This window comes from Vicugna pacos, chromosome 3 (genome assembly GCF_048564905.1).
Source record: "Vicugna pacos chromosome 3, VicPac4, whole genome shotgun sequence".
Classification (NCBI taxonomy): domain Eukaryota; kingdom Metazoa; phylum Chordata; class Mammalia; order Artiodactyla; family Camelidae; genus Vicugna; species Vicugna pacos.
Window position 1 is genome coordinate 29,471,196 of NC_132989.1, and position 16,377 is coordinate 29,487,572.

At 36.8% G+C, this 16,377-nt stretch overlaps 2 protein-coding genes across 8 annotated transcripts in view; both read left to right on the plus strand.

Annotated features, from left to right (window-relative positions):
• The window catches only part of FNIP1 (folliculin interacting protein 1), a 109,743-nt gene extending 103,547 nt beyond the window's left edge, over positions 1 to 6,196 (plus strand). For both annotated transcript variants that reach the window (XM_006212841.4, XM_006212842.3), the window contains 2 exons: positions 1,449 to 1,564; positions 3,403 to 6,196. In XM_006212841.4, coding sequence (XP_006212903.2) covers positions 1,449 to 1,564; positions 3,403 to 3,481 — 195 coding nt within the window. In that variant the 3' untranslated portion in view covers positions 3,482 to 6,196. The remainder of the gene's footprint in view (positions 1 to 1,448; positions 1,565 to 3,402) is intronic.
• Positions 6,197 to 11,312: 5,116 nt separating this feature from the next.
• RAPGEF6 (Rap guanine nucleotide exchange factor 6) overlaps positions 11,313 to 16,377 on the plus strand; it is a 202,344-nt gene continuing 197,279 nt past the window's right edge. For all 6 annotated transcript variants that reach the window (XR_012069590.1, XR_012069596.1, XR_012069598.1 and 3 more), the window contains exon 1: positions 11,313 to 11,582. Coding sequence is in view for 2 of the 6 variants with exons in the window: in XM_006212844.4 (XP_006212906.1) it covers positions 11,514 to 11,582 (69 nt within the window). In the remaining 4 variants the exon portion in view is untranslated. The remainder of the gene's footprint in view (positions 11,583 to 16,377) is intronic.

Here is a 16,377-nt window from a genome sequence, read left to right on the forward strand (position 1 = left end):
TGTGGAGGATCTGGAACCCCTGTGCGTTGCTGGTGTCAATGTAAAATGGTGCAGCTACTGTGGAAAACAGTTTGGCAGTTCCTCAGAAAGTTTACCACTGTACTGTCAAGTGATCCAGCAAGTCTCCTTCTAGGTTTACACTCAAAACAGTTGAAAGCAGGGACTGAAACAGTTATACTGTAATGTTCACAGCAATATTATTTGCAGTAGCAAAAACTGGAAATAACTCATGATCATAAATGTGGTGTAATACGTGATTGAAACATTATGCTAAGTGAAATATGCGAAATACAAAAGGACAAATATTGTATGGTCCCACTTATATGAGGTACCTAGAACAGGCACATTCATAAAAACAGAAAGTAGATAGAGGTTACCAGGGGCTGGGGAAGGAGGAAGTGAGGGGTATATTGTGTACTGGGTACAGAGTTTCTGCTTGGGGTAATGAAAAAAAATTCTGGAAATGGATAGTGATGATGGTGCACAACATTGTGAAAATATTTAATGCCACTGAATTGTATACCTTAAAACGGATAATATGGTAACTTGTGTTTTACATATGTATATATGTGTAATAAACTATGTACATATACATTAGTTATATAATATACATGTATTTTGTAAATATTTTATTCTTCACTTGAGGCATTTTCAGCCTACATGTGCATTATAGTACAAACTATACACCACAAAACATTAAGTGTGCCAACAAATCCATTCATTTGTGGTTTTTTCAAGAAGAAAATGGATTTTTATTAGGAGCTGTAACAGCTGATTTTCATTGGAAAGGAATACTCTGCATGAATTTAGTGTTTTAACACCTGTACTGTCATGTCTTTTCCTCAAACATATATAGCATCAATTAACATGAAAAATCACTTATTTTAGTAAATTGAGCAAGTTAATTGACAATAAACAAAATGTATATGTTTCAGTTTTTAATGTGCCAGCTTATAAACATTTCTTTTCTAGTGAGGACTATAGAGCATTCTCTGTGAGCCGTTAACAAACTTTTTTCTTTTGCTCTTGACAGGATAATGCGGCCTTTCCAATGTAAATACATGTCTAATGTGTTATATAAGAGTCGTATCTACCAAATTTGAAATATGGATTGTGGTGATAGTTGCACAACATTTCCAATGTAGTTAATGCTTCTCAGTTGTGCAGTTAAAATGGTTAATTTTATATTTAAAATAGTAAATTTTATCTTATGTGTAGTTTACCACGTTTAAGAAAAAAAAAACCTGTAGAACCTAAATCTTTGATATGAGCTAGAAAAGGGTGTACATTTCTTTGGCTAAAATCACGTGCTTTAAAAATGTGCTCCAAATGGTAGTTTATGTTGGAATAACTACATAATTGAATTGTCAGATATCATGCTTTGGAATTTGCCATTACTTAGAGCTACGCACTTTCTGACCTGGTTCTTGGTTCCCTTCCACCTGCAGTGTGTAATGCATCTTGAAGACCGGTTACAAGAGCTGTACTTCAAGAGCAAAATGCTGTCTGAGTACCTGAGAGGGCAGATGCGTGTCCATGTCAAGGAGCTGGGAGTGGTTCTAGGGTATGTTCCTGTTTTCTTTCCTAGCTTTGGTTTTTCATTGCACTGTCTTTAGGCAAGGAATATTCTTCAGAACTGCCTTTTTTCCTTTTAAGTGTTTCCTCTTGTTAGAAGCTGTACATTGTTGTCATCTGGATTGCTCTATGCCATATAAAAGCAGATACTTGTCCTCCAGTGATCTGAAAGGCATTGTCTCTTCTGCCAGTAAGTTGAGAATATAGTCAGATAAAAGTGAATTAAAATCTAAATTTTTGCATTAGAAAAAACCCAGTCAATATTCATCTTTATTTATTAAATATATTATAGACTTATCATTCCCAGCATCTGCCCTGCCATATAAATGAGCTGTTTGTAGTAACGGCACTCTGGATAGAAGTATGTTATCTGAATAGTGTTACTCCTTCCTCACTGTGTATATATTATTTCTTTATACTGTGCAGTTATTCCTAGGAAGAAGCTAGTTATCTAAAATGCTTACTGGAGGATGAACAGGAAATTGGTGAGAGACATCGTATAGCCTCTTTATTGTATTTTGTGGTCACTTTCCTTATGTTCTGTGGTGACTTTTCACATGTGTTTGTGTGTGTATATGAATTGTTTCTTGAAATGCTGGTTGAATAAAACAAGCTAGAAGCATCAGTGAGTGGCTACTGTCTGTCTGAAGCCAGATTAAATTCTTTCATTAATGTTATTCTTTATTGAGAGTGAAAATAGATGATTCTCAGTAATGCCTTTACTTTTCAAAAATTTAAACTAATTTTTAAGTAATGTACATATAACCAAAGTGTACAGTGCATTTTGTTATAAAATGAAAAGTAAGTTGTATTGTCTTCTCCCCAACTTCCAGTCCTCATCCACACATAGTTAATGGATTGTTTCTTCTTACAGCATTTTTAAAATATATGTACTCTATCATTGTGCAGCTTGCCTTTTAATAGATCTTGAATGTTCATTAAAGCACATAGTGCACATTACTGATCTGTATCATTTTTAATGACTGTATTGCATTCCATTATTTGGTGGAATTTAGATTATTTTCAGTTTTTTGCTGTTACAGATCAACACTGGAATAAATATAAATCTTTGAAGTCTGTAGGATAACTTCTTTGAAGTAGAGTTTTTGGTTAAAGGGCACGTGTATTAAATTGTTGATAGATACTGATATTTATTTTGACATAGTAATAGTAAATGCTATCCAGAAAGTACCAGAATAAATTCTCACAAACAGTGGGAAGCCTACTCTTCCTATGACTCACTGTAACCAAACTTTTTAATCTTTGCTGAGCTACTAGCTAAAAAATGGAGTCTGATTTTATTCAGGTTTATTCTCTAACCATGAGTAAGTCTGCATAACTTTCCCTGTATCTAATGGCCATTTTTCTTTTCCGGTAAATTTTTTGTGGTAGGATGTATTTTTAAGAAGCTACCATTACTTCTTCCCAGTACATCTTGTTATAGATACACTTGTATCCAAAACAATATGTGTGCACTCTATTATTTTGTCATTATACTGTGTAGTATTTATTAGACATTGTCCCTTGCTCTGATGCATGGTCTATCAGCAGATCAGTGAGATGGTTTTCTAAATCCATGACTTCGTTATCATTGGGTTCAGAACCTTTCTTTTAAAAAAATCTTCAGTTATGGTTTTTACTTGCTGAAAAATGTCTAACTTTCATTCTCTTCGGTTCTCTTACCCTTTTTCCTTTTAGCTAGGGTAGCTTACTTAGGTCCTTGATTGTTGACATATAGTGACTTTACAGGTAGCCATCATTGCCTATAGGACTCATGTACTGGGTACAGAAAACCTGAACTGAGTTTTTTTTTTTTTTTAATTTCAGAATTGAATCCAGTGATCTTCCTCTTCTGGCTGCTGTAGCAAGCACTCACTCGCCATATGTTGCTCAGATACTCCTTTAACATAAAGGCTGTTAGAAATTAACTTCCGTGGAAAGTTGAATAGAAACCAAGGAAGCAGTGACAGCATGCATTTATGGCATTTTCTTTTCCTCTGTTAGAATCCATCTAAATGAGTCAGTCGCCTGAGTATCCTTCATTGCAGTGCATATTGTATGATCATTGGATGGCTTTTTCCTTTTGATTGGACTTTTGAATAGCAGTAGATTTTTAACCAGGTGAAACTAAAAACAGGATAAATAATTTTGGGGAAAAGCATTTGAAGAAGCCAAAGTGTAACTTAGAAATTTCTACAAAATGAGTAATTGAGGAATTTCATATGATCACTACAGTGTTGCCACAGCTCATAAGTACCAACAGATGTCTCATGATTAAATTACTCAAAATAGACATTCATTGGTTTTAATTCTTTATTTCTAAGGTACAGAGATCTGTAAAACCTTGATTATTTGTTGTTTTGTTTTTTAGTTCAAAATAGCTAATTTCTAGGTATTTCTTGAAGTATTTTAAACAGCTTGTTAATTATAATAAACTCAGAATAATGCATATAAATCTGTGTTATGTTATCCATCCAAGTGTACATATGTATCTATTTTTTAAAAAAGCAGAGGTAGAAATATGAGATTGGTAAACACAACTTTTAAAAAATATTTTAAATTAGTACTAATTGATTCTGATGTTGAAATACTACTTTCTGGTGATTTTTCTGTTTCACACACCCTAAAATATAAGTAAAGCAAATCTTTTTTTTAAGGCTGAGGAATATAGATTCCCAAAATAAGAATACTACTTTATACCATTTGTTTTGTTTATAAGTATAAGCCAATTCTTAAAAATGTTAATATTTACATGTTTTCATCTAATTTAATAAATTAAAATTAGAATTAAAAATTACACCAAAGCATTGGCAAAAATAATACTATTTAAAAGTGCTCAGGTAGTCAAGGCCTTTGCTTTTGGTATCGGCCCTTCTTGAACTCATAGGAACTGAGTATTTGTTTCAGTGCTTCATAATTTTCAGTTTACACTAATAGAACTCATTAACTCTTAAAATTATTCTCTTTTCTCTAGTAGCTCCTCCGTCCCAAAAGCTAATTTTTTTCAAAGATTTTAACTTTTCATTTGTTACTGTTTTTGTATATACTGTAGAGTGTTTGTTGCTTATGAGAAAGGCTAATATGGAACCAAACTCTTGTAAGTAATTAATGTAAATAGGAAGATGGGTAGATAAAGTTTTCAATATGCTCTACTACCTCAGTTTACTTAAAATACTACATTATAGTTTATCCTTTACTTATCTGGTCTAAGATACTTTTAACTCTAGAAGTGAAGCTGGTTTCTGCTTTCATGAACCATTTTCATCATAATTAGTTTCTTAGCTTAAAAAAGAAGACCACTTGCTCATTCTGTTACTGAGTACATTTAGTGTATAAATGCATCCATTCTTGGTGTTCAAAATTTTCAGTGATTAGGAAAATTTCTGTGGTTTATTAGTCTTTGACCTTGAATTTATAGCACTGGGTAATATTTTGCCTTGCTCTTTATGTATCAAAGGAATCTCCAAATAGACTAAGAAGAAATGGTTATTTTAATAGACTGTAAACCTGAAATTGGTGTGCCTGCAGTTTGGTCCCTGTGTCCTAACGGCCAGTCCAAGTTAGTACCTGAGTCTCCCATGGATGACTTGCTGTCAAAAAAGTGTTCATGGATATATTTTCTTTGGCTTAATTTTTTTATTCCATTCACTAACAAAATTCTTCTTTCTTCTGTTGTTTGGAATTCTGTGAATCCATCCCTTTGGCAGAATTCATAATATAGAAAAGATCAGATGTGGGCCATTGTATATCATTTTTATTGTGATTCAGAATATGCAGCAGGTAGACAATGTCTATTTTTGTGTTTTTTTAATTAATCACCAAACTATTCACAGTCCTCCTATCACAGAGATATCTTTGAAATCTCTAATAAATTACCATTTAGGAAATCTAGTCTTTAATAAATAGATGGCTCATGCTACTGTTATTCTTAAAACTAAGCTTTGCTTGGAAGGAAAAGGCCTATAGTTTCTTATGGAATCATTAATCCTTATAGGATTCCTGAGTTTTATAATTTCCAATTCTTCTGTAATTTCTTCTTCCTTCATCATAGTCATTCTTTCATTATACAAAGCCCAAGGAATGAGCTGCTACTTTTGTAAAGTGTGGTCATTAGGATGAATGTGAAGAGAGTTTTGGCTTGTTTGAAATAATTTTTTCAACTTCTTACGGTACAGATATGTGTTATATATTTTAAAAACATGTTTGTTGCAACAGGAAGTGAAAAAGGGATCTTTTACATCATAGATTTAAAACTAATTTTTCCTGTATATAAACTAATTGGTTTGATTTGAAATATTCCTGGCTTTTATTAATATGTCTTAATTTTGAGTTTGAAAATGTTAAGTGCAATAAACATACTAGCACAGATTTCCTTTTGTTGCAATTGGCATACACTGGGGATGATCACTTTTTGAAAAAAAAAAAAAGATTTACACAATGTGTCCTTTGGTAGATGTCTTGTAAGACTGTTATGCTTTCTCTAAGTTATTTAGATGGTGGGAGACATAAAATGTAAATACTTGTTTCTTGTTCTGTATACATTTCTCAAATGTACACCTGTATTATAATAACCTCCCAGTTCTAGGGGATATTTGTGCAATAAATACACATGTCAATTTGATGGGTGATATGGTCTTTCTTTCACATGTTAATAAGGTATATGTAACATCATGGACTCCAGTGCCAGCCCACCTGTGTTCTTTTCCCAAGTAGGACACTCCTAGGCATGTGACCTTGTTCAAAATGTTCTTCTCTTATCCTAAAGTTCCATTTGTCCTTTTCTAATCCTAAATTTCTGTATTGGTAATTTACTAGAAACTTCTTTATGAGGTTGTTGTAAGAATCAAGTGAAATAATGAATGTCAAGAATTTATCTCAATGCTTGGCACCTTCCAAATGCTCAGTAATTTGGAGGTGCTACTATTACTAGGTCATCTGTCCAGCCTCTTCTCTACAGCCCCTATCTATTCTGCAGTGCGGAGAGTTTAACATATATCTTTTGAGTTATAGTAACAAAAAAAGTATGGTATATTTTTACATTTGAGCTAACTTTCACAATGACAAATTGAAAATTTCCTTAAATGTTTTTATTAAAACTGAAAAATCATTTAAGACAAGAAGAAGCCATGTAAACTTGTTAAGAACACTGTATCTTATACAAATTGCTACTGACTTTACAATTAAACAAAAGTCGGCCAGTTGGTTTGGGTTCTAATCCAAATTTGTTCATTGATTCACATGTCACTCTGAGCAAGGCTGTTTTCTTCATCTGCATTGTGGGGAAGTCATCAATCCTTAGCACCTGCTCTGCAGCAGCAATTCAACCCTGAATAGGGCTTTTGGGAAGGTGCCCTACTCAGTCTAGGTTGATTTGGGCAGTATTATGCGAAGAGGCAGGATTAGGCCAATGGCTATTTTTGCAGTGCCTGTTTTTTTTTATATCATTTTACATTTATCACTCTTAAGTTTGACCAGAGAGACGAAGTGCACTGTTTTAAAGCAAAGAGGAAGTACCAAGTATTTGGGAAGCATTTATCAGATATTTTAGAGGTTTAAAATTGGTACCTGTGTTTATATGTGCTGTTCCTTGATAAACATTTAGTAAAATCTTGAAATATTTCTGAGAGGCACAAATTTTGCTAGGGAGAAACTGAAATACAGAGAATTTAACCTGAGGTCATATAGTTTTTCCTAGCTCAGACCAGAATGGTTTTCAACTAGGATGTGCTGACAAACATAAAATACCTGAGATTTAAGATTCAAGATTTCCCTAAAGAAAAGAAAATACAAGCAGTCCAAAAGAGATTTTTAAAGAATACGTGAAACTCCCATGTGTCAGGAGAACTTCGGTGGGGTTTTTGGTCATAAAGCATATGCTCAGGTCAGAGGCTTCTTTCTCGCCCATGCCCCAAGGCTTGGTACCCTTACAACATGTCCTTTAAAAGGGACTCTTCCTGGTAAAATTATCAGCCTAGACTGATCCCTCCATCACTTTGCAGAGAGTGCTCTGTCTGGGCTAAGACTGGTCAGACCTTCCACAGATATACCTGTATTTACTCTAAGGAGAGTATTCAGTTGAAGAGGCTTGAGATTTCTTCCTTTCCAAGTGACTATTTTAACAAGGACAGTTCAAAAACGTGTCTTTATATTCATCTCAGTGTGCAAAGTAAGATTACTGATAAAGGCAGTGTTACCTAAATTGTCTCAAGGGGAATAATGTTGAAGTGTTACGTAAATTTATGGAAGATATTGCTATTTCCTGAAGAAACTTTGCCACTTTTATGTCACACGTTTGGTCCAGCACTCACAAGTTAATATCCTTTGCTATGTTACAGGGGCTGGAATTAAGATGGGTCTGACTTGTCCAGAACTTGAATTAGTTTAGTTTTCAAATCTGGTCACATATTAGAAACACCTAGGTAGCTTTTGAAAAGTGTTAATTTCTAGACTTCACCCTCAAAGATTCTCATTCAGTGATAGAAGCTGACCCGGATTTGGCCCAATAAGTGCTCTTACTTTTCTACTAGTCGTGAGTGACTCAGTCTCCCAGCATACCCTAAATCTCAATTCTCTACCCCATTTCAGGTGCTATTTAAACCACTCCCATCTTTTTGTTGATTTGCTGCTGTTCTACCAAGATGGCCACATGATCATGTCTGCCTAACGAGCATTCAGTTTTACATAATACAACAGTTGCCTAACCAGACATCTTTCTTTGCAATTGGAGAGCAATCAAGTGCCTTTCAAACAACAAAATCTCCTGTTAATCACTTAGTCCTTAGATAGTTCCATTTGTTCATTCAGCAAATACTAATTGAGCACCTCTTATGTGCTAGGCACGGATCTGGGTGCTGGGGACACAGTAGTAAATAACACAGACTTTCTCATGGGGTTGACATATTTCCTGCTGTCTGGTTGTGGTGACTATGACAAAAATTAAGGTAGGGTAAGGAATTAAGCCACTTTTATGTTTTAAGACTTAACAATGTTTTTATTTTCCTAGGATTTAATTACTCTCATTCAGAACCGTTACATTTTCCTTTCAGATTCAAGTTGATGCTGGGGAGTTCTATCCCGGAGGTTGGCTTTTCCCTGAAAATAGTTCCTAGAGCTTTCAGTGTTTTCATTTTTTTCAACTTACCAGAGCATAATAAGGGATTTTAAAGGACAAGATAGATTTTGAAAATATGCATAAACTTAGACATGTAAAGTTACAGTAGATATTAATATACTGTTTTTTACTGTTGCTATTTATGATAAAGCCCATATTAGTAAGTTATTTTTGTATACTTAATTCATTTTTCCTTGTTAAGTATTATATAAAATGAATAAATACACATGAACATAACCATCACTTAGGTCAAGAAGTAAATCATTTTCAGCAACTCAGAAGCCCCCATCTCCATGTGCCATATCCTGATCATAATCCTCTCCCTTCTCATTTTTATAACAACCCGACTTTCATGAACATTTCCTTGTTTTCTTTTTATAGTTTTACTTCTGTGTATGCATTCCTAAGTGGTATACTTTAACTTTACTTGTTTGAGTTTTGCATAATTATGCTCCGTATTTTCTGTTTTCCTTTTTTTTCTGTCAGCATTATGTTGGAGATTGATTCATGTGTTATGTAGCTGGTATTCCACTGAAGGAATATTCAGCAATTTTCCCATTCTATAATTGATGGACATTTGGGTTATTTCCAGTTTTTTGCTAATATGAAGAATGATCATTTTTGGTTCATCTTTTCTGGTGTACCTGGGTATTCTTTGGGACATATATCAAACGGTGGGCTTGCTATGAAAGGGTATGTTAAGTTTCAGCTTTACTAGATAACTTTCCCCTCAAGCGTTCCCACTTAAATGGCAGTTTCTGAGAGTTCTGTTTTTCCATGTCTTCATGAATACTTAAATGTGTTTCTGAATAGTTCTAATTTTTTAAAAGGTATTAATTCTTCAAACTTGAATTTCTGCTTTAGAGAAATCACTTTCTAGAGGTAAAATAATAGAAATATCAGAGTGCTTGGATTGTGCAGGCAACATCCTAAATGCTTCACATAAATTATCTCATGTAATCTTAAGAGAATCACAAAGCAATAGGTCTTCCCATTTTACAGATAAGGAAACTGAAGTTCAAAGATATTAAATAACTTCAAGTCATTTTACTGGAAATGGTCTATTAAAGACAAAAATACAGATTTTTGCCCCTAAAGCCCAATTTTATGGTCATCGTGCTTTAATTCCTTTACACTCTTTTCAAAATATTCATGTGACTCTGGAAATATCCTTGAAAAATGGAAGCGATAACGTTTGTAATCTTACACAGACTTTTGGGAGGAAATGTTTATAAACACATAAAATGAAGAAAATGGGTCATTACAATTCCCTGTGATCTATCGGCAGCCAGTTTTTCCAGAGTGGATGAGTTGCAACTTCCCTGGTAAGATTTTTGTTCTATACTCAAAAAGGAAAAGTGCTAGTATCATGTTGTAAACTTCAAGTATGGGCAAGCTGAATGACCAACGGAAAAATAAACCCTTATTAAGGCCTTATTAACATCAGTGATCATTACCAGGTCCCAGAAACAGTGAATGTTGCAGCCTGAACTCTCCTTTCCCTTTTGTTACTCTGAAATATAATTTTCTTACCATGTCATTAAAAAATTAATGTGAATAGTGTCATAATTGTAAATAACCGAGTTATTTAGTGAACCGATTGCTGTGAGAAATACTAAGCTGTATCTAGATGTAAGCTGAGGGAGCTTAAAATAGAGTGGAAAGGACGTGCCTATGTGGCTCCAAAGTAAGGAACTGGGGGACTGGTGCGGCCCATCCGTAAGCTAATGAGATGGGAGTGAAAAGAGTTGTTTTAGGACAATGGATTCTGGAATTCTGTCAGTTAGCTTAAGTCTTCTGTTTTTCTTAACAAGGAAGGGGCCAGTAAATAATTGCAAATTTGCCTTTTTCGGTCTGCTGGGAAACAGACTAGTATGTAAAATGCAGTGAGAAAGCGGTCACTCCTGAGTCCAGGCAACCCGAAGGCCCGGTGCCTGGAAAGGGGATGGGCGGAGGGGGGGCTGCCCTGGGCACTGGTTATGTGAACGCAGACCACACTGACTTGGCGAAAGAGCGGTAAACGCGCTTTCTGCAGGCAAGGCGGCTGCCCACCCCGTTCAAGGCCGCGAAGCTGCGATTCTTCAGCCCTGATGTCCAGACGTCCGTCTTGGACAGAGCAGGTACTTCTTAGGAGGTCTCTTCCACAACAGATTCATTTTATTAGAAGACACGCAGGGAAGAGAGTGTATGAACTTCCTTGTTTGCCGAATGGCAGCTTCGATTTCCGCAAGTTCTCCAAAGGAGGGGTGTCGGACTTGCAGATATGGAGCCCGGGCCCGGGCGTGGGCACGCCCGGAGCTTCTGGATTTTAGCACAAACAGAACTCTCCACCGACAACGCCTTCCTTACCGTTCAGCACCTAACAAGCTATTTTTGCTCAGTACTTCACGGCGAGTTTCCGGCCCCTCGAGCCGGAAGCTGAAGCTGCGGAAACCGCAAATCCGAGGCGGATCCCGTGCTAGGTGATGTCTCGCGACGTGTTTTTAAATCTCACGAAGAAGGGCTGGAAGAGGCTTAACAGCACCGCCCCAGGTTTTACGTCATCGCGGAGACACGCCCTTAGGCGCTCGTTTGCGTGCTCGCGCGTGCTGCGCATGCGCACTCTCACTCCCCCGCCCCCGCGCGGGCTTTCCTCTGGCCAGTCGCGCGTGGGTTGAGGCCCCCGGCGGGCGTTGCGAAGGTTTGTTTGCCAGAGAGCGGTCCCCGCCGCATATCGGAGTTCCCTTCTTCAGTGAGGGGAGGAGAGGGTGCAGACATACTAGGTGAATGGGCTGTCGCGTGGGCTTCTAAGGCCAGGCTGGGAAGCGCGGCGGCCGGGGCCGGCACCATGAACTCACCGGTGGACCCCGGCGCTAGGCAGGCGCTGAAGAAGAAGCCGCCCGAACGGACGCCAGAGGTAAGGCCGTCCGACCACGGCGCGCTTCCCGCCGTTCAACAGACAGCGTCCCTCTGTCCGTCCGTAACTTTTGGCGACAGCCCCCTTGCCAGAGCTTCGCACCTGCTGCCTGGGTGTCTATTTTCTACGTCCCTGACCCTGACCTGGGCCCTTCTCGCGGGCGGGGTGACGACTGCCGTTCCTGCTCGCGATGCCGCCTTCCCCATACACCCGTCCTTGCTAGTGACTAGGAAGTGTTTTCTACACGAAAACACCATTACTAAATCGTATTTCCTCAGGGTAAAATACGGGTCTCGGAGTGAAATTGCTCGTAGGTAGGGAGGCTGTGAAAAACGAGGTGGAAATTTAAGTGAACTGTTAACAGCCATGTTATTGAGAAATAACTTCTCTTTAAAGTTCCTTGAAATACTGTTCAGTTACCTAAAGAACGATAAAAAATTTCAAGGTCAGTTTAAAACTGTATCCAGTCAGATGATGAATTCTGGTAGAGAATTATGCGTATTTGAAGATCAGTTCTGGAGGTAGTTTTTCAGATTATGTCATTGGGAAATTTTGCAGTATTTTGTGCTTGGATCCAAAACTTGCTGCATTGGGTTAGCAGTAATGGCATCAGCTTAAAGGATTTGACTTGACCTGAAGGCTGTTTTTCAGGCACATAACTAAACCCTGGTAACTTTGTATGCCCCTATAGAGTGTTTAGATTTGGGGTAACTATATATTTGGACAAGTTTCCATAATAAGTGGTATGTTTCCTAAACCAAAAAGCAGAAACTTAACAACAATCTGAATGGATTGTTGGACTTGTATGTAATTGCAGTAAATGAAAGGAAATGTTTTGCTTAGTTCTTCCTGACTCACTTTTGAGTTTTTCAGATTTACAGTGGTTTGCATAGCAGGTGTCAGAAATTTAGGCGGACCTTTTATGACATGGCATTATTCAAGCTACAATTGTAGCTGATGGGTCAAACTTTATTATTGGAGATCCTGGTCTTTGCATAGTAACAAATCAAATTCTTTCATTTTCGACGGTCCCCATTTTGAGACCTGCATTTAAAATCTCATGTGTCTTCATTTCCCTGTAATTGTTAAAGTCATTGTGAGCTCATTGAAGACATTCACTTTGAACAGGTGAATCTGCTGTAGTATTTATGTCATTAGAACATAGGAGAGGAAGGTATAGCCCAGTAATAGAGTGCATGCCTAGCATGTACAAGGTTCTGGGTTCAATTCCCAGCACCTGCAGTCAATCAATGACTACCTATTTACGTCCCCCCAAAAAATTTTAAAAAGAAAGTAAGTATCATACAATGCTTATAATGTAGGTTTTACTTTTAAATGTTGCTTATGATAAAATTACATTTCAATAGGAAAATATTACTTCTCTTTAATAGCAGATTTATCTAGTTTGAAATTGTCTGTCATTGAGCCTTAGAAAGTTTTCAGAACGGTTCACAAAGTTATGTTGGCCAGTGTGTGCTGTGTTAAGTACTTTATCTTGTTTTACTGGAACAACAGCATTGCTTAAGGAAATGCTAAACAGCTGCCCACAACAGGCTAGAGCTGTGACAGGTAGCAGCATAACCTGTCACCTACTTGATTCATTGGCAATACTTTTGAATGAGTGTAGAATTTGTTTGGGGTACAGAAGTATGAATAAAGAAGTGGTAACTTGAATCCTAGTGATAATTTATTTGTGATAAATAATTTGATGAAATTCTCACAGGGTCATTTCTGTTTTCAGAAGATCCTTACTCTTTTAGTTGACTCTTAAGGGTCTCTTATAAGTAAATGTGTTCAACAATTATTTATTGAAAGGTTACCAGTTCAAGGGACTATTTTGTGCACTAGGATGTATCAGTGAAATAGGCCTGCACTAATGATGTTTATATTCTAGTAGAATGGGGAGGCTAGAAAGCAAGTAAATATAATAAACAAGTATATACTTGTATAATTATGTTAGCTGATAATTGCTAATAAGAGAAAAGAACAGGATAAAGGAATTGGAAGCAAGGGGCAAAGGCTGGGTACAGTTTGAAATAAAGAGAGCTGGTGTTGTGTTGATTGAGATGAATTTTGATGAAAGTCTTGATTCTTGTGATAGAATTAGCCAAGAGATATACAAGGAAAGAGCTTTCCAAGTAGAATAGTCATTGCAAAGGTCCTAAGATAAGAGCATGCCTGGTGCATTCAGGAAACAGCAAGGAGCTCTGAGTGACTGGAGAAGAATAGTAAGTCAGATGAGGTCAAAGAGACGATAGTGGTGGTATAGGATGGAGCATATCATGCAGGATTTTGTAAATCATAAATTCTTTGACTTTTATTTTGAGTGAAAGAGAGTTTTGTTTTCTGCCAAAATGCTTTAAAGCAGAGGTGTCATATCCTACTTGTAAAAGAATCCCCTGATTGCTTGCTGAGTTGAGAATAGCGTAGGAGCAAGGATAGAAATGGGACCATCAACTAGAGGCAATCACATTAAAGCAGGAAAGAGATGTTCATAACTCAGACTAAAGTGATAGTAATGCAGATGGCAAGAAGTGGTCAATTATGGAAATATTTTGAAGGTTTAGCCAACAGGATTTGCTTAATGGATTAGATTTATGTTTTGAAGGAAAGAAGAATGGAGCATAATTTCACAGTTTTTGTCCTGAGCAACTGGAGTGTTGGAGTTACCATCAAAGAGAGTTTGAGCTGCCACCAAAGAGAGAGAGAGAGAAAGCTGCAGGAGGAGGGGAGTGGATCAGAAATTCAGTTTTGAACATGTCACATTTGAAATGTCTATTAAAAATGTTGAGTAAGGAGTTGCAAATACAATTTATCATTATTTCTAGAGAGAAGTTTGAGTTGGAGATAGAAATTTTATAGTCATTACCTTACAGATAATGTTTAAAGTCATGAGACTAGATGAAATTACCAAAGTAGTAAGTGTACATGGGAATAGAAGAAGACCAAAGACAATGCCCTTGGGCGCTTAGATCACTATAAGGTCAAGGGAGAAGAGCAGAAACCCGCAAAGGAAAATGAGTAGGAGTAAAGAGTGCAGTGGAAGAAAAACCAAGATAGAGTGGTGGTGTCCTGGAAGCTAAGTCAGTAAAGTAGAAGGGGATAACATTCATTTATTCATCTTATTTTCCTTTGAATACCTGCTAGAGTACAAAGCATTGTGAAAAAATATACAAATAGATAAGAATCAATGTCTTATAATCTTGTAATCAGATGTTTGCATCATACAATTAATGAATAAAGAAGTCTCCTGTTTGTTTCTTGGACAAAATTAATGGTTTCTTTATTTTGAACCATCTGTTGTCCTTACATGAAACTATCAACTCAAGCATTATCCAAGGGAGCCAGACACTGAGAATGGAAAGTTTTGTAAAGTATGCCATTTAGAACTGTGTTCTAACACAATTTTTACTTTTCTGGCCATTTCTCCTACTTTGTAGATTCAGCTTCCGCAGCTCATTGTCTTTCTTGAACTAGTTCTCTGATTTCCTTTTCCACTTTACAGAGTTTTTTTTTTCCTTGGAAAATTTTAGACTTAAGTACTCTTTGGGAAGCTGAGTGCTCTAAAGCAACCGAAGCCGTTAAGGTACTCATTTTGAGTCGTTATACCAAAATTAGAGATGCCACAGTCAAAATTGAGACCTTGAATTTGGCTTTTTCTCAGCTCAGTCCCTATTCAGTGCCATCCTTTCTCTATAGTCTTTCTTTTTTACCTCAGAGTGAGCGCCTTATTTTTCTTATATTTCCCTCTCTAAATGCTTAATGCCGTGCTTTGCACATATTAAATGATCAGTAAACATGTTAAACACAACAAAATTTAGAATTAATTTGTAAAGTCCTCGTATTAAAAAGATAATACTTTGTATTCATTAGAACTGCTGATTCTGTCCATTTTGGGTGGTCTCATTCAGCAGCTTGGCTTCAGTTAATTTTTATAGGCTGATGCCTAGGACCATCTTACTCTGTTTCATGTGCTTCAGATCCGTGTATCTAAGTCCTAAATTATCCTCCAGGTTCTTCAATCACTAGTCCTAAATTGAAGCCATCGTCATTCCTCTTCATTATTCTGCTGCTGACTGCCCCAGTTGCTCAGTCCAGAAATTCCCCCTGCTTTCTTCCTTTCTGTATCTAACTGTCCACTAAACCTTGTTGGATTTTTCATGTTGAATCACTCTCTACTTCTTCCTCTCTAGCTCTGTTAGCTTGGTTCAGACTAAAATCATTTTGCCCCTGAGTTTTTCACTTCAGTCATTTTATTGTCATATTGTGCTGGAGTGATCTTTCAAATACTCAGATCTGGTCATGTACTATTCCTGCTCAGAATTTAATTATTTCCCACTGCCTAGATAGGTTAGCAATAAGTGTTATCACCCAAGTCATTTTTAAGAGTAAAAAGTGCTTTTAATATTTATGCTAGGATAACAAGTTAAAGAAGGACTGTATCAAGCAAACTGAGCTGTGTGGTTACCTCACCCAGATGATAATGTTAATTTGTAAGATGTTAATGTCCATTTAGTTAACAGATGATATGTGACACACAATACTAAAAGCTGAGGTTGTAGAGACAGTTTGAACATGGTCCCTATTTTTCAGTGACTTAAAATATTAGTGAAATGTTAAGGTAATTAGTGAAAAAGGTATGGATAGGGCACCTTGGGACTGTAAGTGGAGAAAGGAAAAGCTTCTTGGGGAAGCATTAAGTAAAATCTTAAATATTGTGAATAGCTGTCTGGATGTTATCCAGAAGGGAGGTCATTCCAGGCAGAGAGCAACAGGAACAGAGGCACTAATGGTG